General features: G+C 45.2%; 1 protein-coding gene across 5 annotated transcripts; it reads left to right on the forward strand.

Annotated features, from left to right (window-relative positions):
• The first annotated feature begins 1170 nt into the window (after positions 1 to 1170).
• Positions 1171 to 22450, forward strand: SF1 (splicing factor 1). Of its 5 annotated transcripts, none has more exons than XM_072984086.2 (13): positions 1171 to 1772; positions 9483 to 9611; positions 12205 to 12280; positions 15009 to 15161; positions 15718 to 15807; positions 16731 to 16914; positions 18167 to 18282; positions 18369 to 18476; positions 19064 to 19244; positions 19598 to 19889; positions 20103 to 20159; positions 20273 to 20438; positions 21163 to 22450. In XM_072984086.2, exons 1-13 carry the CDS (start codon positions 1271 to 1273, stop codon positions 21416 to 21418), a joined length of 2310 nt encoding a protein of 769 aa, XP_072840187.2. In that variant the 5' UTR covers positions 1171 to 1270; the 3' UTR covers positions 21419 to 22450. The 5 variants fall into 5 exon arrangements, with proteins under 5 accessions (XP_072840187.2, XP_072840188.2, XP_072840189.2 ...); XM_072984087.2 differs by having other exon boundaries at positions 20108 to 20159; positions 20273 to 20434; XM_072984088.2 differs by having other exon boundaries at positions 20108 to 20159; positions 21163 to 21304.
• Positions 22451 to 24829: the final 2379 nt, after the last annotated feature.

Here is a 24829-nt window from a genome sequence, read left to right on the forward strand (position 1 = left end):
GAGGAAGAACATGATTTTTTAAAATAATTGGATATAAACTGTTCAGATAATTTATTTGAATGCCTTGGCTAGGAAGAGCTGCCCTCGGGGGTGTGTGTGGCTGCTTTGTGAGGGGAGGGCAAGGAAGGCCGCCGGTCTCCTTCCCGGGCGATCCCTTCATCTTGGGACTGGATCACGACCGATTAAAGCCTCTTTTAAGAGCTCTTTTCCACACACACACACACTGTCCGTGTTGGGAGGGCTTCAGAGCCCCTCTCGTCCAAGCGTGGCCATCAATTTCCTCAGCGTCGCTCCACCCGTCCATCCTCTCTTTCTCTCAGCCCGAAGGCGGCGGCGGCGACGCGCGAGGAGACCCGTTGCCCTCAGCGGAATGTGGGGCCTCCGGGCTTTCCCGCCGGTGTCTGACAGGACACCCCAGGGATTATTTTGTTTGGGGGGGAGGAATGGGGCGGGCAGGCGGGAGCTCCACACGGCGAGGCGAGGGGCGGCTCACACACAGACACACACACACACACACATATCCCTCCAGACCGCCATCTTCCCCTCCCCGCCGCCATTTTGGCGCAGCAGGCCAGGCCGAGGGCCACTTCCTAGCAACAGGCCTCCCAGAAGCCTCTGCGGCTTGAAGGCCCCTCCGTCTCCGGCAGCCGCGCGCATCCGGCCAATCAGCACGTAGCCCTTGCAGGGCCGGAACGTGGGCCGACAGAGTGATTGCCCCGCCCCGAACTCATTTCTGAATCGTCGTCCAATGGCACCTAGGCGTTGGGCTGACGTCACAGAACTCCGGCGCTTGCGCCATGTGCCGCACGCACATCCGCCTACCCAGGAGCGCAAAGGCCGTGCGGCAGGGAGGGGGGGAAGAGGAAGGGCCCGATCTCAGGGCTGCGCTCCGAACCCTCCCCTTCCGCCTCGTCTCCCCGCCCACGCAGTTCTGTTTTTTTCCAGCCCACCCGTGGTTTCTCGACCAATCCAAATCCACGACGTCTGGCTTTCCGCCTAATAGACAAGGGTCCTAACCTATCTCCTCCTGTCCCGCCTCCCCCGTCGCCTTCTGGCCAATGCTTTCCGCGCAGGGGCGCCGCCCGCCCAATCGCCGAGCCGCGCCCTCTTGAGTGTCGCGCCGCCCGCCCAACGGGCCCGTTGACGGGCGTCGGCGCCGGCCAATCGGCGCCCGCCGCCTTTGTGAGGGAAAAAAGCTTTGGCGTGGAAGGTTCGCGAAGCCGTCGTCGCCGCCGCCATCAAGCGCCTGCCTCTCTCTCTGGGCTCGTCTATGGCGACTGGAGCGAACGCGACGCCGCTGGGGAAACTCCACCCGCCCCCGCCGCCGGGGAAAGCCGGCTACCCGCTGCCCCCTCCGGGCTTGGTCATGCAGGGCCCGCCGCCGCCTCCCCCGCCGCCGGGGCCCGCTCAGGCCCAGCCGGCCATCCCGAGCCTCATGGCGGCCGCGGCCTTCCCTTTCGCCGCCCTGCCGCCGCCTCCCCCGCCGCCGCCGCCGCCTCCCCCGCCCCCGCAGCAGCCCCAGCCGCCCCCGCAGCAGCCCCAGCCCCCGCCGCCGCCGCCCCCTCCTCAGGCCCAACAACAGCAGCAGCAACAACAACAACAGCAGGCCCAGTACGGCCAGTACCGGTTCCCTTCGCCCCCTCCTCCCCAGCAGCAGCAGCCGCCGCCCCCGCTGGGCCACGAGCAGCAGCAGCAACAGCAGGCCCAGCATCTTCACCTCCACCAGCAGCAGCAGCAGGATGAGGGCAGCCAGGCCGGGGCCGGCAACCAAGGCAAGTGGACTTCTTTCTCCCCCCCCCCCCCCGTCGTCTCGGGGCTTTTATTGCGGCTGTAAGGCTCCGAGCAGGGTCGGCGGGAGGCTGGTGGGGGGAACCTTTTTTTGTTCTCCTCACAACCTGCCCCCCCCCCGGCGGTGGGGGTGTCCGTGAGATCCCAAGTCTCTCCCCTTTTGAGCACAGACTCTTATATTTTTATTTATTTATACCTTACGCGCTCTTCTGGGCGGTTTTGCGCAGCCCCTCGTGGATTTAAAAAACCAAGCTGGGAACGGAGCTCCACATTTTAAGATGCACAGCTTGGCAAGGTTTTTTTTAAAGGCAGCTGTCAGGTAACCCAGGGGTCGTCCCCCCCCCAAAAAAAAAACACCTTGGGGGCCTCCAGAGGTTCTTGGACTTCAAACTCCCAGAAATCCTGGCCAGCAGAGGTGGTGGTGAAGGCTTCTGGGAGTTGTAGTCCGAGAACATCTGGAGGTCCCCAAGGTTTGGGGAACACTGAGGTAACCCCCGTGGCAGGCTCACCAAGAGACAGCAGGACTTGGAGGGGGGAAGAAATCAGGGAAGGGTCAGCATGGAAGAGGCCTTCCCTGAAAAAGTAGGGTTGCCTGAGGTGAGGGCCCCTGGGAAGAAGGACCAGCCCTTGGTGGATGACCTATAGGCCTCCTTTGGAGTAGATTACATTGGGGAGGCATGGTCTGAAATATATTTTCAGGACAGCCCTGTGAGGAAGATTAAAGGGAAAGTAGGGTGGATTGGTTCCACCTTCTATGCCCAGCTGTCCTGGGAAATAGGGATAGGGAAATGTTTGGTTACTCATTGTATATCAGCTTTTCCAACTGGGTGCGTTGGTAGTTGGTAGAATGATGGGCTAGGGATCAGGAAACGTGGGTTCAAATTCCCACTCTACCTTGGACACTACAAGGGTGGGGTGCAGCACTGGTAATATTACTTCTTGCCTCGAAGGCCCTGTTAGGATTGCCAACTTGAGAGCATATGACCAAAGTTCCCTCTATGCTGTGCGTGTGCGTGATTCCTCCATGTAGTGATCATGTTCAACCTCTTTGGTTCTGGTCACAGAGTCGTCCACGCACACCACGCACACACTCAGGGGCAAAGTTGTGCGTGCAAGATAGAGCCCCGCCCAGCGGGGCTGAAAAATAGAGTGTACGTTGTGTATAACCCACAGAAATTGAGGCGGTTTACACGGTTTATAAAACTTAGCGAATAAATCATTTAAAAGTTCTTGAACAAGCAAGAGTGGCAGTTTATTGAAGTATTCTTAAAATGTGTGTAAATTAGTGCTGTGAAGTAGCAGTTAGTAAACGCTGGATGCCGTCTTTGCTAGATGTACATGCATACCGAGGCACAAATGTTGCATCTCACCATTATCTTCTGTTATCGTCAATCTGTTTTCGTTTGGAAAAAAATATGGACACAAAAAGTAATACTGTATGACCATTGGCCGTTGAAAAGCTAAAAGAGTGTACAGTCAAAGAAGAGTTCCAGTTGCAGGATTGGTTTTGGATTCTACAAAATACTGAAGATCTTGAAGAACACTGGACACTTTTCAAAGAAATTACAGTTAAAATGGTGGAAAATACCATCTGTTGAAAAGGAGGAACCTTGAAAAAAATGGATTCAAGATAGAACATGCCAGCAAATCGACACAGAAATAAACCAAAATTCTACCTAGAATAGGCAGAAACGTAAAGAGGAGAACACAGGAGCAACAGAATGATACAAAATCCTAGAATGTAGAGGTAGATGCACCTGTAAAGGCGACAAAAAGATTACTTGGAATGAAAGGCACGTGAAGCACACAGCACATCAGCAAGGAATAATAACTAGGATGCGTTGTCCAAGAACTAACAGGAGTCAGAACCAACATTAACACCCGGATCAAAGATAAGAATGGGAACATATTACTTAGTAAAGAACAAGAAGATAAGCACTGGGTAGAGCACTTCTGTGAGGTATTGAATCAGCCCAGCCCAACTACTGTACAATGTATGAATTTACCAATATTTCACAGCCAGATGAATTAGATGTTGATATGGAGCAATACTGAAGTACAGGGTATACAATATGTACATATTGAAAAATGGAAAGGCAGCTTGTTTAGCCCAGATATCTGCAGAGCTCCTGAAACATGGTGGAGATAGATTGGTTCAAGAGCTTACCGTCCTGTTGAACATGTGCTGGCAACATAAATGCATACCGAAAGATTAGAGACAAGGAGTGATTATTAATGTACCAAAGAAGGGAAACTTTAGCAATTCTAACAACTGGAAAGGAATAACACTACTGCCAGTTTCTGGAAAGGTTCTATGGCTTGTACTGCTTGGACAATTACGGTGCCAAGTGGATACATACCTGTGGGACGAACAAGCAGGATTTAGAAAAGGATGCTATTGTAACAACCAGATCCTGACTCTTAAGAAATATCATCGAGCAGAGCATAGAATTCCAGAAACCACTGAAATTTAATCAGTTTTAAAAAGGCATTTGACTGGGTACATTGTAAAGATCTGTGGTATCCCTCAATGTTTCAAGAGCCTATATTTCAACTCCTGCTTTTGTGTTTCAATGGAATCCGGCAATAGAGACTTTTTAAACATCAATACAGGAGTTAAGACAAGGATGTCACCATTCTTGCTTCTCTTTTCCATAGACCTTGTTATGTGTAGAGCGATGGACAACCCCAATTTTGGCATTCCGTGGGATTTAGATTTTGCAGATGACACCACCCTGATTGGTGAAACAAGAGCATGCCTGCAATAAATGACCATCAGCCTAAGATTGGCCTACATATAAATACGTACTGAAAAGACCAAGCTTATGCAGATTGGAGGAGTCCAATATTGCCCGAGGCCTGGTTATAGAGCAAGGCTGACAATTCACTTAATCTTGGCAGCATTATGTCTACTGATGGAGGCATGGACAAGGACATCAACAAACAAGGCCAGCCTAAAAAAAAAACCTGAACACTCCAGGAAGATCTCAAAACCATTAAATTTTCTTGAGACAATGCCGAAAATATTGTGAGCAATCAAGTTTGTTGGAGAACACTTCGACCTAGTGATGAAGATGAAGTAGCAGGAGGTTTACCTAGGAGCCCTCACCATCTATGTAGAAGTTAATGCTGGCAGTGTTGAAGGGGTCTTTCTTTCAATTATCTTCACAATAATCTACGAGTGGGGTAGATCAGGCTGAGAGGGAGAATCTCTGTTCTGCCCTGTACTAGCTCTAGCTAGCTTTCCAAGGGAGGCTAGGTTGAGTAACAGGTAGTGATTGGGCCACAGTTGCCCACTGAATTTCACAATAGAACGGGCATTTAAATAACCTTACAAATATGAAAAACATTACCCTTCTGTGCCACATACGCATCATATGTGGTCCATTGGTCCTAGAGTGGTCCATTGGTCCAGATAGGCGAGGTACAAATCAAATAAAAATAATAATAAATAAAATAATGTTTGTCCTCAGGCTTATTTTAAATATCTGTTTCTATTCTGGTGCTAATTTCCTGATAGCATTTTTAAAACCAAAATGAATGATTTAATTTTGACTGTTGTGTTAATGCAGTTATGGAAAGAAATTGTTATTTGGCACATTGACTAATGAGATGTAGTATCCTGCAGTTGCTGAATCATCGAATAATGCAGTTGGAAGGGGCCTGCAAGGGTGGATTGATTTTTTTAAAAAAAAATCAGATGTGTTTTATGATTCAAAATTTCAGATATATTTTACAATTCAAATTTTAAAAATATTTTTTTAAAATTTAAACCAAAGTTTTTAAAAAAATCATTGGTTTTTATTCACCCTGCTCAATGCAGGAATCCAAGTTAAAGTATATCTGACAGATGGTTAACTTTTTTTATTGAAAGCCTCAACATTGTAGCACTCACCGTCTCCCAAGGTCATTGGTTCCATTGTACCACTTTGAGAGAGAGCTGATATGCCCTCAAGTCAGAAGTGACTTGCATAGGGCTTTCAAAATAAGGAAGTTAAGAAATTTTTCTGTCTTCCTCTAACATGAGTCTGTTATTGCTGTCTTGCACTGTGTAGTGATTGAGAAGACGTTCAGCATGCCTAACCAGTGCTGAATAGAGGGGAACTAGTACTTCACAGAATTTGGAGACTACTGTTGATGCACCCTAAAATAGCATTTGCCTTTTTTGCAGTTGCACCTCACTGCTGGTTCATGTTCAGCTTGTGCTGTACAATAACTTTTTGTTTGGTTGGGCCCCTCCAATGTACAACTTTGTACATACCACTGTTAAAATTCATTCTACTGTATTGTCTTCAGCCCAGTGTTCGAGCCTCTCAAGATCTTCCAGAGTATTAGCTATTCCACCTAATTTTGAGTAATCTACACATTTTATAAGCATTCTCTGTACTTCTGCATCTAGTGCATTAATAAAAATATTTAAGAGCACCAGTCTCAATACAGTGGTGCCTTGCATTACGATGTTAATTTGTTCCAGTGTAATCGCTGTAGAAGGAAAATGTAATGCAAAAATAAAAAACCCATTGAAACGCATTAAAATCTGTTTAATGTGTTCCAATGGGCTAAAAACCCACCGTCCAGCGAAGATCCTCCATGGGGCGGCCATTTTCGTTGGCTGTCTTGCAAGGAATCCGCCCCAGAAACAGCGGGAAGCCATTTTATTTACCTGGCAGCCATTTTGAAACCGCCGATCAGCTGTAGGAAAATCGTCGTTTTGTGAAGAATTGGTTTCCGAAGCAGGGAACCGATCATCGCAAAGCGAAAAAAAGACCATCGTTTGCCATCACAAAAGTGATTGCAAAAACATCGTTGTAATGCGGTTTTGTCGTAAAGCGGGGCACAACTGTACTGAGTTCTGTGATGTAATGTTAAGTGTAAGAATTACAAGTCAAATGAGTAGAAGAATCTGGTATTCATGATAGAACTTTGACACATTTGATAGGTACACATGCGCCTAAAAGTTGCTGTAATGGTTTTTGACATGGTAGTGAGGTTGAATATATTGGTAGCTTGGACAAGAGAATTGTGTGTTAAGACAAAATCAGGGAACAGAACATTATGCAAAATAGAAAGGAGAGATACAGTGGACCCTCGACGTATATACGGCTCGACTTACAGACTTTTCGAGTTACAGACTTCTCTGGCAGCAAAATTTAGATTCGACTTGCAGCCGGAGAATCGACCTACAGACCAGAAGTTAACCAAAATGGAACAAAAATAGAATAAAAACTGCCAGTTATGGGATTAATCGGTTTTCAATGCATTGTAGGTCAGTGGAGATTCGACCTACAGACTTTTCGACTTGCAGCCACTGTTCCAATACGGATTAATTCCATAAGTAGAGGGTTCACTGTAAGTGGTAGAATGGAATATACTAAGTGGTAGAATGGAATATAACTTCCTGGTTATATTTATAGTTCACTTTTTCTCCAGGAAGCTCAAGGCAGTGCACCTGGTCTTCCCACCCTGAAATTTCCAATTCCCAACAGGCTTGCAACTTACCTTATGTCTCCCCTTAGAAGTGGATAGCCAGTAAGCTTCATGACTAAGGAGTAAGTTTGAGCCTGTGTCACCACAGCCCTAGTCTGACATTCTAAGCTAGCATACATTTGCTCTGAAGTGGAGGAAGGGGAAAATATGGTTTGTGTTGCCCAGTGTGCATCTGCTGGGTGCCCCTCCAGTGCCCACCACTTGCCTAGGGGGAAAGTTGCTGAGAAAATGGCAAATCATCATCAAGATGTTGAGGGTCCCTGAGCTTTTTTGAGGTGGAAATTGTGTTTCTAAAAGTTTCTGTTTCTAGAAAAGACTTGACAAAGGCTATGTGCGCGCGGGGATGTTTAAATGGCAGATTGCACTCCCCTAAGATTTCTGGGTGGGTGTCTTTCCCCTGTTGGGAGAGGCGTGTCAGAAGGAGGACAACGCTGGCGCTTCAGATATTTTTCTTGTTCCAGTGTAAAAATAATAATGCTTCCAGAAGGCCAGAAGAGGTGCACTTTAATGAAAAGGCTATACGGTATTTGTAACTGTCATTCTGCTTTTGGGATAATATTAAAAACATGTGACATCGGTTTTGAAAAAAAGGAGGACTAAGATGATGGAGATTTATTGCTTAGAAGAGGAAAAAATAACAGCTATAAAACATCTTGTGATGGAGGAATAGAAGAATTCCAGAGGTGCATAACTGGATATAAGAATGATTCAAGAGCTAGATTTTAAAGCAAATGATGGGCTTATTCTGGTGCAGCTGGAAGAGTTGAGGCATTCTTTCTGGCAACGATGGACAGTGTGGGTGCTTAGTTGTGCAACTAGTAGTAAAAAGGAAGTGTTAGTGAAAATGAATGGCAGGAACGAGGTTGCTCTCTTTTCCTTGTAGTTTTTGTCCTTACTGATTTCTTGTAAAGCTAGTTGTGTGGGTTTCTCTTAGAGAAGTTTTATAAAAGCTGGTGTATTACGGAAACTCCACTGTGCTTTACAGTGTATACATTTGTAACTCTTCACTTCACAGATAGGCCATTAAATAAATAATTTAAGATCCTTCTTGACTTTTTGTTATTATTAATTTTATTTGATATTAAAACTAAAATACAATAATAGTTACGTACAATACACATTGGACTGTCCCCGTCTGTGCCACCTTCACTCTTGGGACTAGGTGACCAGTAATATCAATTTATATCCCTTTTCACCCCGTACCTCTCAAAAAATACAATGATTATTCCGCTGGCCTATAACCTTTTGAAAAGACATGCTCCAAGTATAAATGCTACATATCTTTGAAATCATTAGACTTTATCATTCCTCTTGTTTTCATTTCACATGTTAACTTATCATTAATCGCTAAGCTCATTTCTTTATACCAGTCTTCAAGATTGATTTGTTTGTCACTTTTCCAATTCTTTGCAAATATTAATCTTGCTACTGTGACCATTATAACAGTTAACTCTTTCTGTTCTTTTTTTAAAGATGGTCATTCTTAATTATATTTAGGAGGACAGTGATTGATGATATTTAAATATTATACCCAATAATTTCTCTAATGTCTTTAAAAACTAGTGCCCATAATAATAATAAAAAAAGATCCTTCTTTGCATATGTACTAATCCAATCAGTAGATATGTTTTTCATTGGTAACTAAGTTCATTTCTGATTGCACATTTAGCCTGGTAGAACTGAAGAAAGGAAAGTGACCTGGAATCAGATAGCAGTAGTTTAATCGGTACATTTTGGGGCATTGCAGGTTTGGTTTTATGAGTTTTCTGCAGACCATTTAAATTCAGAATCTGTGACACAGTTCCATATTTCCATGATTATATGTTTTCATAATTCAGTTTTGAAACATGTACTAACTCAAAAATAATGGGCTTTTTGTGTTGCCTTCAGTTATTTAATTGACTTCCATGTATTCTCCCGAACCAAAAACGTCATAAAGATAGGGGGAGGGCAGTTCCTTGTATGCATAAAAACCAGAAGACTAAAGAGCTAGTCCTTTTGGTTTGGAGAGACTTGCTTGTCCATACTTCCCAAAGTAGAAGAACATTTAGGAAGAACTGGAAGAGGGGTGTGTGGATCCTTAACATAATAAACAAATGTTTATGTTGGGTACCTGGGGAGGCGCCGAATTTTCATTCAAACCAAAGTGCTGATTGCACATTGCTTTTTGTTAACTCATATTATAAAGAAACATAATGTGTTTATAGATTACCCTAACAAAAAGCGGAAGAGGAGCAGATGGAACCAAGACACCATGGATCAGAAGACGGTCATCCCGGGAATGCCCACAGTTATCCCTCCTGGGCTGACACGTGAACAAGAGAGAGCTTATATAGGTAATTTATTGTTCTCTTTCTCCTTCCTGTGTTCATGTCAGTACTAAGCAAAACCCCAACAAGCTTTGTGTTTTTTTTTTTCTTTTGTTCGTCTGAGACATTTTCAGTGTTTGGTTGTGCGTTGAAAGATTTAGGATGTCGTGGCTTTGTTTTCGTCACAGAAATACATGATTGTGTCTGCTGAGGGTGACGGTGGTGCTTCATCCCCTTCTCTGTCTTGTTTGCTTGAAGCAGTGTCCTCCACAGGCACAGCAAAAGTGCTGAAGTCCTTAGAGGTGATGGGGAATTGCAAGCCTGTTAACATTTACTCAATTGGCTGTTGAAACTCTATAATCAGTGGGGTCCTTCGTTAGCTTCACAGACTCCTTGCTAGCGGAGAACACTAAGCGTGCCTTTGCAAGCTGTATTGTTTGGAAGCAAGTACCTCTTTCACAGCGGAGTATTATAAACTAACCTAACATGATTCCCTTCTGACTTGCTCTTATTTTGCAATGCTAGTTTTTTTAAACTAAAATTAAGCCTACGAGATGATGAAGATTGTTGATGTCACTGAAAAGAAGGGAAAGTCTCGTAAACTCTGATAATTGATATTATCAAATACTTGAGAGTGGGTGGGAGCTCTGCAATCAGCATACACAATTTCTGAGAAAGGGATACTGCTTTTTTTCTATAAGTACTACGAAATTTGAACTGCTAACTGAAAAATGGGGTATGGTAAATGTTACTGTGCTATACATAAGAATGAGTGATACCTATATTATGTGTATTAAGAAATGAAGTGTGGATGCTCAATCTTACTTATTAATGCTAATCAGTGCTTGGAGTGAAATTGTTATAGGATATTCTAACGTTGCATTAATAGCCGTCCTTGCCTTCTAGCAGCAACATTTTAATCTAAAAACGAGGCCAATTAAACAATGTTCATCTCACAGGGTTATAAAAGAAACTTACAACTCACTTCTTATGCACAAGTTACAGAGAATTTTGATATTCAGCGTTCATTCTGTCCATAGTACTGCTTAGAGCTGTTTTGCTGTTCTAAAGTCTGTTGCTAGACCAATTTCAAGGTGACCAAATCACTTCTCATACAGTGCAGCACAGTCTGTCTTTTAGTCAGGTAAATTGTCTTCACTGAAAAGGTCTGTCACTTAATGCTCGTTAGAAAAGCTGGTTTCTTTATCTCATGCTGCACATTGCATTCCAGAAGGTGCAGTTTTCCTGAACTGCAGATTTAGTCCTACTCAGCTTCAGTATAATGTACTTCCTCATGAAACCCCCTGCAGAAAATAACTTTGTGTCATTTTTATAGATTTCATTTGTACGTAACTGGTAGTAGAATTGGGAGCAAGAAGATTTTACTTGAAATGCTAGATTAGAAAGTAGCCCATGATGTTGCACTATTGAATTTTAAAACTGGGGGTGGGGGGGGATCTGAGCCGGTCTGTCAGACTTGGCTAGCTAAAAGGTGCTGACAATGAACGGATAGAATCAGGTTAGAATTCTTTGCATGAATTCTCATGTGAAGACATGAGTGCTTCACTTGCTTAACTAACCAGGTTTGCAGCCCATCAGCTGTGCTTTGGACTAAGTAGTAACTGGAGTGATGTATTTCTGAAGTAAGAGTGAGATCTCTATAGCCCTCTGGTAGGTTTGCATTCTCACCTGATGATCAACATCTGGTTATATGCATCTTCTGTGCTAATGTGTAAGGCCAGCCTCACCGAAGCTGATGTGGGCGTACCTATGCTTAACTTGCTTGCTCTCCACAAACTGTGTTCTCCAGAACGGCATACCAGATCTCAGGGGGACTTGAAGAGAAGCCGCTTCAGGACAGGATCTCAGTGGGCTGCTGCTCTATTTCTAATTATCTTGACTTGTTGAGCAGATAGATGTTAATTAACTTTCAGTCCATTGGATGAACTAGAACTAAATGTTAGATTCTGAATCTAAAGACAAGTATCAAAGGCTTGGTGTCTCTTTACTGCTGCCTTTAGATGTCTGATTTGTGTGCAGTATTGGATAAAGCACATTAAGGTATTCCACAGTTACGTACTTAACTCTTTAGCATTTGCTAGTCAACAAAGAGTCACACATATGCAGAAATATAGCTTATAAGCCATAAAATCAAGAAAAATTATTCCTGCTAAATAATATGATATAAACGGTACAGTTTTTAAAGTGTGATCTCAAATTGGGCCAGCAGAGCAGTATTGATTTTTTTAAATGTGTGTGTTTTTTGTTTATGCTGTAAAATCCTATGATTAGTAGTTATTGGTTGTTTATCAGCGTTATTGAAGTCAGACTCACAAAGATTAGATACTTTTCTTCTAATTCTCAAATTAATGCTTTGTTTCCTGGTGAACAATTGTTTCTGAAGACATGCTAGAAATAAGGAGGGCCTTTTCTGGATTCCTGGTGGATATGTTTGACTGCCATGTTGTAATAAGGGCTTCTGAATTTTTATGTTGAGGTATCAGTCATCCCTTGCAAAGTCTCCAATTCTTCATGCTTTGATGATGAGATTTGAAATGTTTTTTTTGTAACATTGTCTTTTTTTCCATCCTTTTTTCTTTCCTAACCTGGTTTCTTCCAGTGCAACTGCAGATAGAAGACCTGACTCGTAAACTGCGCACAGGAGACCTGGGCATCCCCCCTAACCCTGAGGACAGGTTGGGAAACAGTTTTAACCAGCTGACAGTAACACTTTTTACCTTTTTCAATAAATTTTTGGTGGCATCATAATGTCAGGTCAATGAAATTCTTTCCTAATGAAATGTCTTCAGAGGTCTGCTTTGACAGATGATAGCTGAGATCTTATTGCTAGGGAACGTATGAAACCAGAAAAGGTTAAGGTTCCATTCTCGATACGGGATTTCTGAGCCTTTGTAGCCTGTGACTGTTAACTTGAATTCAGGAAAAAATTATCTTCTATGGTGGCCAACGAATTTTAACATGTGCTGGTCTTGGGCATGTGTCCAGAGGTCTTTCTCACAGGTGCAATCTGAGGAGTCCTCAGCACAGTCGCTGAGTCTGAGCAGCTTGGGAACTATTCTGCCTGCTAATTTTGCAATACTTTTCCAAATGGTGGCTGAACATGTATTTTTTTTAAAAAACAAACAAACAGATGGGTACTAACCAGTTTCTTTGGTAGCAGCTATTACCCAACAGTGGCCAATAACTTGGGATATGGGGCCCAGCAATACCGTGCCCACAGGTGCGCAGAATTGAGCACATGTGGTTTTGTTGAGCTTCAGTGTCATCCAAAAAAATAAATAAATAAATAAATAACGTGTGTATGTTTTTTGTTTTTCTTTTTTTCTTTTAAAAAGAATTGGCTTGTAAAACGTTACTTTCTTCATGAGAAAGTGTAATGCGGCAGTTGTTGTGTTATAGCATGATGCACAACGTGAAAACTAGTTCTTGCACTTCACAGTAGAGAATCGTCAAATCCCCCCATTCTTATTGTAGTTGTATTAACAAATGATTATAAGCTGAACCCAGGTGACACGATGTTAAATAAGCATGGATGGATTTTATAAATAATAATAATTAAAAAAAGAATTTTTTAAAAAATTCCCCCGTTCTTTAAAGTCAGCCATTTACTTTTAGAGGCAGCATGTAATTTTTGACAGTAAATAACACTGCCAGTAGCTTCAAAGCCTTGCAACAGGGTTTTTTTTAATGTTCTCAAGGCATTATATTTCAGCTCACATAGAACATTTCTTTTTTCACTGCTTTTTAAAAACCATAATGTCGGGGTTTAAAATTAAACATTAACGTATGGATTCTTTTGTCATGGGAATAGATTTTGTGTTCTTGTGCTTGATAGACCTGAAATGGGACAGTTGGTTTCTGCAGGCAGATGGGTAGGTTAATCCAGAACAAGGTTTTTTATATACAGTATATATTTGTGAAGCCTTTATTAGAACAAGACCAAACTGGTTGAAACATCTGATATTATTAACTTGCAGTAAAAATTGAATTGTCTTTACTTGCAAAAGGGCAGCTGTTAACTCGCAAGGCATGAAACCATTAGATACATTCAGCTTGAAACTTTTTTTAAAGGTTTAACTTGGCAACCAATCACTTCATTAATTAATGGGAGTCTTTGTGTTTTAAAAGAATCTACTTAAATGAATAGAAACGTTTATTTATAAGCGGGTAATAAACGTAGAGTGGGGAAGGGAAAAAAGGTTCACAATGTTTTGGTATTGTTAAGATTTCTGAGGTCCTAGAAATGGAGGTGCAGTTTACATGTGATCACTCCTTACCAAATCTGATCTTTTATTTCATATTCTTGTACTGACGATTCACTTTAGGCTGAGAAGACATTGGGATCAACTGCCTCTAATCAACCCTTTAACCAGCTAGGAAGACAGATGATCTAACTAAAACCCTAGGGTTTAGTTTTCTGGTTATTTGAAGGATGTATTTTTTTTAATAACATGACCAATCTCTCTTCCCTTCTTGCAGCTAACTCTAAATTTATTTCAATCTATTTGGAAAACTTAAACTTAGTACAATTCTAGGAGTGTGGCTTTTTTTACCGCAAGTGCAGCTGTGGTAAAATCAAACTGACTCTTTTTTTCATTTTAGTCATAACATTTTTGTTTATGTCAGACTCTCTGCTTTCTGGGTGCCTAAACCATATGGAGAAAGCAGGTCTGTCTCTTGTCGGTTTACAGGCCCAGATTGTCTGGCATGAGAAGTCTGGGTTTGTTCAGCTTGTTTACCCACCCTAGTTCTCTGACTCTTAAATGCGATAAACAGGTTCAGTCTCGGCCTTGATGCAGCCAGCAAAGTGAAGGTAAAGCCAGGACAGAAGCCTTGACCCGTCCACTCGGTGCCAGTGAAATAGATCTAATTTGTATTGCTAGAAAGACTTTGATAGAAACTTAACCTGTCTTGTTACTTTTTCTGATCTTTAAAAAGTCCAGGGTTAATATGAACAATTAATTCTTCATTGATTTACGTCTTGTGCCAGGGTTCCTTCTTAAATGTTTTGACTCCATGGAATAATGAAGTTGGAAAGTTTGTTCTCTGTGTGAATCAACTTTCTCCATCTTCCCTGCCCCTTCCCCCTTTTTTAATAACAGGCGCACACATGGCAGAGCTGTTGTCATGGCTGTGCGCGGTCCACGCTCCCCTTTCTACATCTCCCTCCTCTCTCAATAAAACATCCCAGTTTTTTTTCCCTCCTGGTACCAGGCAGTGGTTTGCAACAACTGCCTTGTCCATGTGACATTAACAGGAATAAGTGAGCTTATGCCTTCCTTATGGTCTCTGATTATTATTTTTTTTTCCTAAATTGCACTAGAATTGAGGGGAACCTGTACTTAATAATTGCCCCGAAGGGATGAGGCACATAAGGCGTCATGAGGAATTGTTCTTTCACAGGTCTCCTTCCCCTGAGCCGATTTACAATAGCGAGGGGAAGCGTCTGAACACCCGTGAGTTCCGCACACGGAAGAAACTGGAAGAGGAGAGGCACAACCTGATAACAGAGATGGTGGCGCTCAATCCAGACTTCAAGCCACCAGCTGATTACAAGTAAGCTTCCATATGGTGGTGAGGCAAGTTTATGAACTTTATGAATCGCAGTGTTACAACAGGGAACCGTGTTTTAAAATGACGTAACAAAAATTTAAAACGGAACCAAAAGATAGCATTTTGAAAAACAATTGATTAGCAATCAGAGTTAAGACTAGGAGTATGCAAAGTTTCTACCGGGGGGGGTGGTGGTGGCAGTTTTCAGCTGTAACTTAAAAATAGTTGCAGTGATTGCGTACCCAAGACATCCGAGATTTAGTAATAAAGCACCATAGCTGAGAAGGCACAGCTCTGCATTTCCATACATCACAGGAAGCAGAGGCAGTCGGAACAAAGGTCTTAGCTGTTCGGATGGACTCATATGGGATCACGTGGTCCATAAATGTGCGCTGAGGTCAGGCCTTTAAAGGCTGACCCGGGCTTGGTATTGTGCTGGCTGCAAATTGACAGGCAGGTTGGTAACCCTTTAAGTAGTGATAGCAAATCTGCCTCTGTTCTCGTTGGTTGGGAGGGGGGGGCAACCAGATCTTGATTCTTGCTATCTGATCCTTCCCAGGCCTCCGGCAACCCGAGTGAGTGACAAAGTCATGATTCCACAGGACGAATACCCTGAAATTAACTTTGTTGGGCTTCTTATTGGACCCAGGTAAGAAGGGGGATGATTTTTTTTGGGGGGGAGGTGCAGGAACGATTTCAGTTCCAAGTACAGTACAGCCTTTTCCGAGCAGGCACAAATTCAGCTTAATAGTGTAATATTGCTTGCTAATTCAGGTATTTATGGGATTCTTTACAATAAGATTTCCAGAAATACTCCAGGCTCATTCCCAGAACATTTTTTTTCTTTCTAACAATATTACTATAAGCAAGAATGGTTCAGATTTATTGTTCTTGAGATCAGTTTTCTTTGAATCAATGCTACAAATGCAAAGATTCAGTTGGTTCCATTCAGATATTGTTTTGTCCTTGTACAGTGGTGCCTCGCTTTACGATGTTAATTCGTTCCAGCGAAATCACTGTAGAACGAAAACATCGTAAAGCGATTTTTAAAAGCCCATAGAAACGCATTAAAACCCAATTAATTCGTTCCTGTGGGCTTGAAACTCACCATCCAGCAAAGATCCTCCATAGCGCGGCCATTTTCGCTGCCCCTGCACTGAGGAATCCGTCCCAGAAAACAGCGGGCAGCCATATTTTTTTTACCCGGTGGCCATTTTGAAACTGCCAATCAGCTGTGCGAAAATCTTCGTTTTGCGATAATCTGTTAGCGAAGCAGGTAACCAACCATCGCGAAGCGAAAAAAAACCATAGGAAACAGCGTTTTGCGATCGCAAAAACTTCTTCATTATGCGATTTCTTTATTAAATGAAGCGCTCGTCTTGCGAGGCACCACTGTATTTGTGTCAATATTTAGTTGTAGAGGATTCTAATGTGTTTCATCAGTTGATTTTTTTTTTCATTCTATGGCTTTCAGGCTGTTAGCGGTAGAGATGTTTTTTCTTTGGAGACAAAATGTCGGCGCATCCACTGCCAAAGATAGTCATTTAATTTTGTTTTTTTCCAACTCTTCAGGGGGAATACCTTGAAGAACATTGAGAAGGAATGTAATGCAAAGATCATGATCAGAGGCAAAGGATCTGTGAAAGAAGGGAAGGTGGGACGGAAGGATGGCCAGATGCTGCCTGGCGAGGATGAGCCACTTCATGCTTTGGTCACTGCCAACACCATGGAGAATGTGAAGAAAGCTGTGGAGCAGGTAAAGATCAAATCTCAGAGCACCTCGGGCCAGGCACCATAGGGTCCATTTTTGAAAATTCATTTGGCAACAAACATGGGCAGTCCACAAAGTGTGCGCATGCAGAGAGCAAAACTGCCTCAGAGGACAATATTGCAAGCAACTTGCTTAGCAAATCAAGCCACAAAGCCAGATGGCCCCAAGAATTTGGGTGTCGCTCACAAGTGCTCTTCCCTCCTGAACATGATCAGTAGTGATTGCTGCGAGGCTGCAGAGCCTTCTGTTGATTAGGCAATCCTGTGCGTGTGTGTGTGTTTGTTTGTTGTTTGTACTTCAGTACCGCCCCACAGTGCTAATGTACTTTCTGGGTGGTTTACAACATAATTATGCAAACAACAACCTTATCTCCCCCCCCCCCCCCCGCAAGCTGGATAAACTTACCAACCTTGAGCCGCTACCTGAACCCATTGGGATAAAACTCAAGTCATGAACAGAGGTTTGACTAGTTTAACCACTGTGCCACAGGACTTGTTTTTCAGACATTTTAATTTGCTCAGAGGCATACATTTTGGCTGGGGTGGAAGAGCAAGCCTGTCTTTGTCCGAGAGGATCGATGTGTCTCATAAGGAGACACAGACACTTCAGTGTCTGTATCCTCGTAGTTTGTGTCATATGTTAGTGATGCGGCGTTTGAGCAGAGGAGTTTAAGTACATTACCAGAGATCTTTATTGATTTTCCTAAAACTGCAGTGGTGTAGTTTCTCTGTTTCTTAAATAAGTGCATATCTCAATGACTGAGACTTGAGTGATATTGTTTCTGTAGCTGGAAGACTGTACATGTCCCTAGATGACTGTATATATTACTGATCTAAAAAGAGTGGGTGTACAGAGGTTAAAAAAACACTCTGACCGGGGAGACTGGGAGCCATAAGTTTGCCCTTATCATGTATCTTCTTCAGCCATTGCTGCCTCTTGCATGAAAAGGGCAGCTGCACCCTTTGAGGAGAGCAGCCGTGTAGTGTGAGGAGGCAATAGTGTCTTAAGTCTTAAGGCACAGGCTAAGGAAAAGACCAGCTACTAGTAAATTGTGAGGTCTTTCATGAGACTGGTTGGCCAGATACCCTTCAGAGAGCTGGTTTTGTGACAGCGAGTAAAATGGCATTTGTAGAAAATGCCCTCACTCTGAATGTCCTTGATACCCATAGAAGGGCTCATGACCCAATAAAGTTTTGGCGAGGGAGCAACATGCAGTCTTCCTCCTTTTCTCTCCTAGATCCGGAACATTTTGAAACAAGGCATTGAAACTCCAGAGGACCAGAACGACTTGCGCAAGATGCAGCTGCGGGAGCTGGCCCGCCTGAATGGGACACTGCGCGAAGATGACAACAGGTGAGTGCGTGGCCGCCTCTGGGTTGCACGGCGGGAAGACACGTCGGTCACTGGAGTACCAGCCTTGCTTTATTGTTACCTTTCAGGATTCTCCGTCCATGGCAAAACACAGAGACTCGTAGCATCACCAACACCACGGTGTGTACCAAGTGTGGAGGCGCTGGTCACATAGCATCAGATTGCAAGTTTGCCAGGTAAGCATTGCCTGTGATGGACTCCGAAAGCACGGCACAATCCTTTAGCTTTTTGCCCCTTTGTCAAGAGGCGATGTGTCTGCCATCTGCCTAAGGTCCCATGGAGTACGGTGTGGTTGCCTTCAATTGCAACCACAGCTGTCGCTGGGGAAATTGTGTCCATACCATGGGTTCTTGGAAAGAAACTTCCGTCAGCCTTAACTTTCTTAATTGATAGTGAAGGATCGTGGGAATTGTAGCACAGTATCTGGATGGTTGTGCACTAGATCACGTAGTGCCTATATTTACATCTGTTGTTAGAGGTGGGCGATGGAGTTTCCTTCGGTACGTGTCGGAATTCCCGTTCCCCATCCGGGCACTTTCCAGACCGGTGAGACTGCAGCTCCCATCAACGCCAGCCTGGCGGCAGTAGCCACGCTGGCTGAGAATGGAAGGGGATTGTAATCCAGCCCTATCCAAAAGGGACCAAATTGGGCAAGGCTGGCCTAGGTTGACAGGGCAACGGGGGGGGGGGGCGGCTCTGCATCTTAAGCAGCAGTGCTGGTCTCTGGAAGACAGCGGTACTTTACCTGACTTCCTTCCTTCAGACCTGGAGATCCCCAGTCAGCACAGGACAAGGCACGCATGGACAAGGAATATTTGTCTCTGATGGCTGAGCTGGGAGAAGCACCTGTTCCGGCATCTGTGGGATCCTCATCCGGACCTTCTAATCCACCCCTGCCGAGCGGCCCAAGGCCATCGGGGCCAGGAAACAGCCAGCCACCTCCTGTGAGTCGCTTGTCTCTCTTGCAGGCGGAAAATCTTGTTGTCCGAGTTGCATGGAAGGACAAACTGGGCAATGGAAACAAAAGGAGACGACCGTTAAAAGCAGAGAGAGGGGTTTTTCTTTTGCATTTTGACAGAGGCAGATGTGGAAGAACCTGAGCATCATTTCCCAGTTCCAGAAGCTGGGTTGGGAAAACAGGATATTTGTTTGGGAGGAGGTGGGGTATCCGTGCCAAGGAGTGACAAAGGCCCTTGTTCCCAGATGAGTACTCATAGCACAAAGGATACACGGCCCCTGGCTCGTTCTGGAGTCGTGTGTGCGGGAATCCCTCACAGGCGTCTCTTTCTTCTCTTAGAATCGTCCCCCATGGATGAATTCTGGCCCATCTGAAAACCGGCCCTTCCATGGCATGCATAGCAGTGGCGGCGGCGGTGGCGGCGGCGGCGGCAGTAGCGGTGGGGGGGCTGGCGGGCCTACGGGGCCTGGTGGCCCTCACAACTTCCCCCACCCTATGTCCAATATGGGGGGGCATGGGGGTCACCCCATGCAACACAACCCCAATGGCCCTCCACCCTGGATGCAGCCCCATAATCCACCGATGAACCAGGGACCACATCCTCATGGCCCCCCAGGCCCCCACCATATGGGTGAGTACAATCCAGAATTTTGTGGGGGGGGCAGGCCTAGAATTGCCATGATGGTGGGAAGATGGCCAGCACAGTGGGATTTTTTTTTCCTAATGTGCAAAGTGTTCTTTTTTTTTTGCCCTCGTCTGCTTTGGTAACAAGGGCCTGGGGGGAGGGTGCTGGGGCCGGTTTCTTCCACCTGTTGCTAAAGCTGCGGTCTCTCATTCCCTTAAGATCAGTACCTGGGCAATGCGCCAGTGGGCTCTGGGGTCTATCGCCTCCAAGGAAAAGGTGAGTGGCCTCTTTGAGGCGAGGGTGTTGAGCGGGGAAGGCCTTCAAAACAGGGAGGGCGAAAGATTCCCACGTTCTGCTTTAACGGCCTCTCTGGCCCTTCGCTCTCACAGGTATGATGCCTCCTCCGATGGGTATGATGCCCCCTCCGCCCCCTCCGCCCAGTGGTCAGCCTCCCCCGCCTCCCTCTGGTCCTCTCCCCCCATGGCAGCAGCAGCAGCAGCAGCCTCCACCCCCACCGCCCAGCAGCAGTACTCCCTTGCCATGGCAGCAAAGTGAGTAAGAGCACTTCTTTTAATTTTACCTTTTGGCGAACTTCCGCTGGGCAAACGACTCGCCAGGCCCTTCACCTTCCTTTGGGGAAGGCTTATGGGTGAGGCAACCGCGGGCCACAGGAGTCGGTCTTGAGCACTTCCCCAGAAGTCCTTCGTTGCTGTTGGTTGGCAGCTTTTGTGCCTGACTCTACAGGGCATTGGGTTGCCTGTCCATCTTCTTCCTCCCCAGTCCTGGGAAGAAGACGTGTGGGCGTGCAGCCCCCCCAGGCACGTTTTTCCACCTCTTCAGGCTATCCTAGCCCTCACCTCATTCCCCCTTCTGGCTTTGGCCCCAGAAAGCCTATTCATGCTTCTGAAAGCCTTGAGGGGGGCGGTGGTTTTCCGCTTTGAAAGCGGCAGCTGGTTGCCTGCCATTTGTATGTTCAACGTGGCCCACAGTCTGAATGTTGTCTCTGGATTCACTAAGAAGTTGGATCCTTGTGTTTGAAGGTCACTGCAAAGCCTCTCTCTGGGTTTGATTGCGAGGGAGGAAATTCTGTGTCGTTATTTGCCGGGAGAGAAATGCCTTGGTGGTGGGTGGGTTGCAGTACTCGCTGGGACGTCCCGGTCGGTGTCAATTCTTTCCCTCCGCGTTAGACAAGAGAAGCCAGCCGTTCCCTTCCTTGCTGGGACTTGGGACCGTTTGGCTCGGCCCCTCTGGAGTGACCGTGTGCTGTTTTAAATCCTAGATACGACGACCACCACCACCACGAGCGCTGGCACCGGGGCCATCCCTCCATGGCAGCAGCAGCAGCAGGGGGCGGGGGCGGCAACTTCTACGGGGGCCCCTCAGATGCAAGGCAGCCCCTCCATGGTGCCTTTGCCTCCAGGAGTCCAGCCTCCGCTGCCCCCCGGGGCCCCGCCTCCGCCCCCTCCCCCGCCCCCTGGCTCCGCGGGCATGATGTACGCTCCTCCGCCTCCTCCGCCTCCCATGGACCCTTCTAACTTTGTCACCATGATGGGGGTGGGAGTGCCCGCCATGCCGCCCTTTGGCATGCCCCCTGCACCCCCACCACCCCCACCGCAGAACTGAAGAATGCTTTTTGTTTCCCCTATACAATTGTTTTTTCCCCACCAGTGTGGAGCCAGGAAATGGATATTTTTTGGGGGGGGGGGACGACCTGTGGATTCCAGCCAGGAAGACCGGAGAGATGTTCCCTTCTCTTTTCTTTCTCGGTATTTAGAAAGTTGTACGACTCTTGTCAGAATCCTGTTTTGACTGACTTAACTGATTGACTGGTGTGCTTCAGTAGCCGAGTCTCCTTGATCTGTTGGGAGGCGAAGTGATGAGACCACCCTCCCTTGCTGGGGAATTTCAGTGAGACTGGCTGTGTCTCCACCACAGCGGCAGCAAAGACCCCATCTGTGAATTTTTGCATCTCTGCTTTGACCTTCATGGGAGGGAATCAGTGTTTTTTTATTATTATTATTATTATTCTAACTTTTTAAGCTTAAGAGACAACATTTCCAAGCCGCCTGCCAGCACTGTTGAAAGGAACAGTAGGATTTCTATAGAAAGTTTCTCTGCGGAGTTCAGGGTCACATAGACCATTTCTGATTTGGGCTTGGTAATTCCCTGCCCCCCCCCCAATAACAGGCAAAATACAGATTTATTTGAGTGGGTCTGTACCATTTGAAGTATGATGTTTAATCCCCATCCTCTCACACCTCATTAAGTAGTTAAAAGTGACATCAACATGGAGAGGGCAACTCCATCTACTTTGAAGTCAGTTTTGTCTGTTGTCCAGCTGGCTAGGAAATAACACACACACCCTCTTTTTTTTTAACACACCTTGAGTGTTTTGTGGTTTGGGGTGGCCAACCGCCCCCAGTAGATTGAATGATTTTTGTTGACAATGATGTGTGAATGTGTGTACAACGCTTCAGTCTCCTGTAACTATTTTCTTAATTTCTTTTTGTGTAAGAATAAAAATTCAGTAAAGGGGGAGATTCCAATTAAATGCGGCTTTTAAAATAGACCTTGCACATCGCTTTCATTTAAAAGGTGGAGGTTCTCGTTGCTGATTTCTTCTCCAGTTTGGAGGGGGGGGGCAAGTTCCAGAATATAAGCTGTTCTAGTCTTTCGGGGAAGGGAATGTCTCTAGACTCGCTGCACTTTTGAGAGCCTTACTCGGGTTTTGTCAGTGGATCTTCTGTGTGGAAGACGTCTACCAAAACGTCCTGATCCTTAGTGAGCATGCGCAGGTCCTTAAAGTTGCCATTTGTGACCTGCTTGAGACGAATGCATACATTTCCCTCTCCATTTCAGGTCTGACATTATTGTTGGAAAACGCCTTGATTTTTCCTGGTCTGTAGAGGTAAAAGGAGGGTATTCTTTAAAATAAGAATTTCAAACCAGATGTTGGAAGGTCTTTGGTGATTGACAGATAGAAAGTGCGCTCTCTGTGTGTGTGTGTGTCCTCTCACCTAATTACATTTTCAAGTTACTTCTCTCCAGAACAGAGTTAGGGTATCTTGATGAGTGGGAACGGGGGGTTGTGGCGTCTGGAGTTTTAGTTTGCACTCTGGGGGGAAAGTACTTTGGTGCCCAAGATGTTTGGGTCTCTTCTCACATTCTCTGGGTTGGTGCTTTTATATGCCATCTGAATTCCAAAGCTCTCAAAGCAAGAATGTTCTGTTCTGAGGCTTAACATTTATTGTGCCTGAATTGGTCACCCAATTAACAGCATTTGAATTGCAAAGAAGTAGCATTCAGAGCTGACTTACAAAATCGGTTACGGAGAGAGGGCCGTAACCCATTTTGGCTAAAAGCCGGTGGACTGTTCCCCCCCTCCTTTTGTTGTTGTTTTTTGTTTACTGCTGAGAGACTGCATTCTTTTCATTTCTCCTACCTTCTAGGCTTCTTTTTTGAAAGAGACATGATGAAGAACTGGCAAAGCTGGTTGGCTGGGCATCTCATTACAATTCCATCCACCCCACCCACAAAAAGGACAGCAAGCAAAAGCCTCCCTCCTTCCCCCCCCCCCCCAAATCTCTTAGCTCCATGTGTAGCTCAGAATTTAAATTAGGAAAAGACTCTGGGACCAATTTATCTTTGCTTAGGTTCTGCCTTTTGGAGAAAATTTCTAAGGCAAAGATCGGATCCAGTTTTGAGATGCATGAGATGTAGAGAAGGTCAGAGCTGAGGACGAAGGAGTGCAGCGGAATCTTAAACCCAACATAGATTGTTTGCAAGGAGATATTAGGAAAATTAACTCCGACGCCTAGCTACAACTTTTTTACTGGGATACATCCTGTGTCGGGTATCCTGTTGGTAACTGCAACCGGGGTCACCAGATCTCCAAAACAGATGGCTGCTTTCCTGAGTCCGGACAGTTTCCTGATTTTTGCAATTTGTGAGCATTACGAGCGGACTTCACTGCGCTTCAACGCAACCATGGGTGGGAGCTTTCAGTGCCCCGTCTTTGTCGGGAAGAACAAGGCTGAACCAGGCTTGACCAAGGAGCAGCAAAGGGGGGGGGGAGTGTCGGAATCGAGAGAACAGTTGTCATCAGCACCAAAAAAATCAAGAGTGGAAAGGTGGTCCCCTTTCTAAGTACCCGAGCAAGACACCAGGGAATGGACCTTTCCTGGCACGTGCCATCTCACTGTCATTTTGCCTGATAGTCGGTCTCTTAACACCAGCTAAGGATGGTTTTGGCGCAGGCTGTTGGTATATGCAGTAGTGCAGCTGAATGGTTGGGCTCGGCCTATAATATGAGGAAGGCTGGGCTGCAGTTTGACCCTTCCGTTGGCTCTTGGAAAATACCTCCCAGTTCCTTCGAACTGCACGTGTCCTGTTGTGTAACAAAAAGCCTCCTTTATTTTTTGATTTGATTTGATTTGATTTGATTTATAACCAGCTCATTTAGTCTAAAACCACTCTAGGCGGCTTCCAATATAGTAAAAACAGTGAAATAATATAAAAAACACACAATTACATAAATCATATTGTAATAATTGCGGGCCATTTGCTGGTTTGGCAGGAATTCTACTCTGTCAGACACTCCAAGGGGTGTGTGTGTGTTACACAATAGATTTGAGCAGTATAGTCCTGTCCCAAAACCCAGTGGGTTTTTTTGGGGGGGGGTTAAGGGTCTGCAGTCCTTATAGGCTTACGTGGGGCTTCTAAACTGATCAGGTTTCACCTGGGAGTCACCCGACGCCCCTAGCTTTTATGTCTGACCTTTTGGCAGAGCATGGAATTTTGTCCACTCCTTGCCTCGCTCTCAACTACTTGGGTCTCCATCTAACATTCAGGCGCACTTGCCAGCTCCTGGCATTCTGAAGTTAACAGAATTGGGCTGTTACCCTTGAGGGCAATTGAGTGCAATAACTGGTCGCTCCATAGCTCAT

This window comes from Pogona vitticeps, chromosome 15 (assembly GCF_051106095.1).
Source record: "Pogona vitticeps strain Pit_001003342236 chromosome 15, PviZW2.1, whole genome shotgun sequence".
NCBI lineage: Eukaryota > Metazoa > Chordata > Lepidosauria > Squamata > Agamidae > Pogona > Pogona vitticeps.

Bases quoted from the DNA above. Each gene is read 5' to 3' on its own strand.
- SF1 (XM_020802443.3), top strand. From the start codon at position 1,271: ATGGCGACTGGAGCGAACGCGACGCCGCTGGGGAAACTCCACCCGCCC. The intron at 15,162-15,717 runs GTAAGCTTCCAT...GATCCTTCCCAG, and splicing joins AAGCCACCAGCTGATTACAA to GCCTCCGGCAACCCGAGTGA. The intron at 19,890-20,102 runs GTGAGTACAATC...CATTCCCTTAAG, and splicing joins CCCAGGCCCCCACCATATGG to ATCAGTACCTGGGCAATGCG.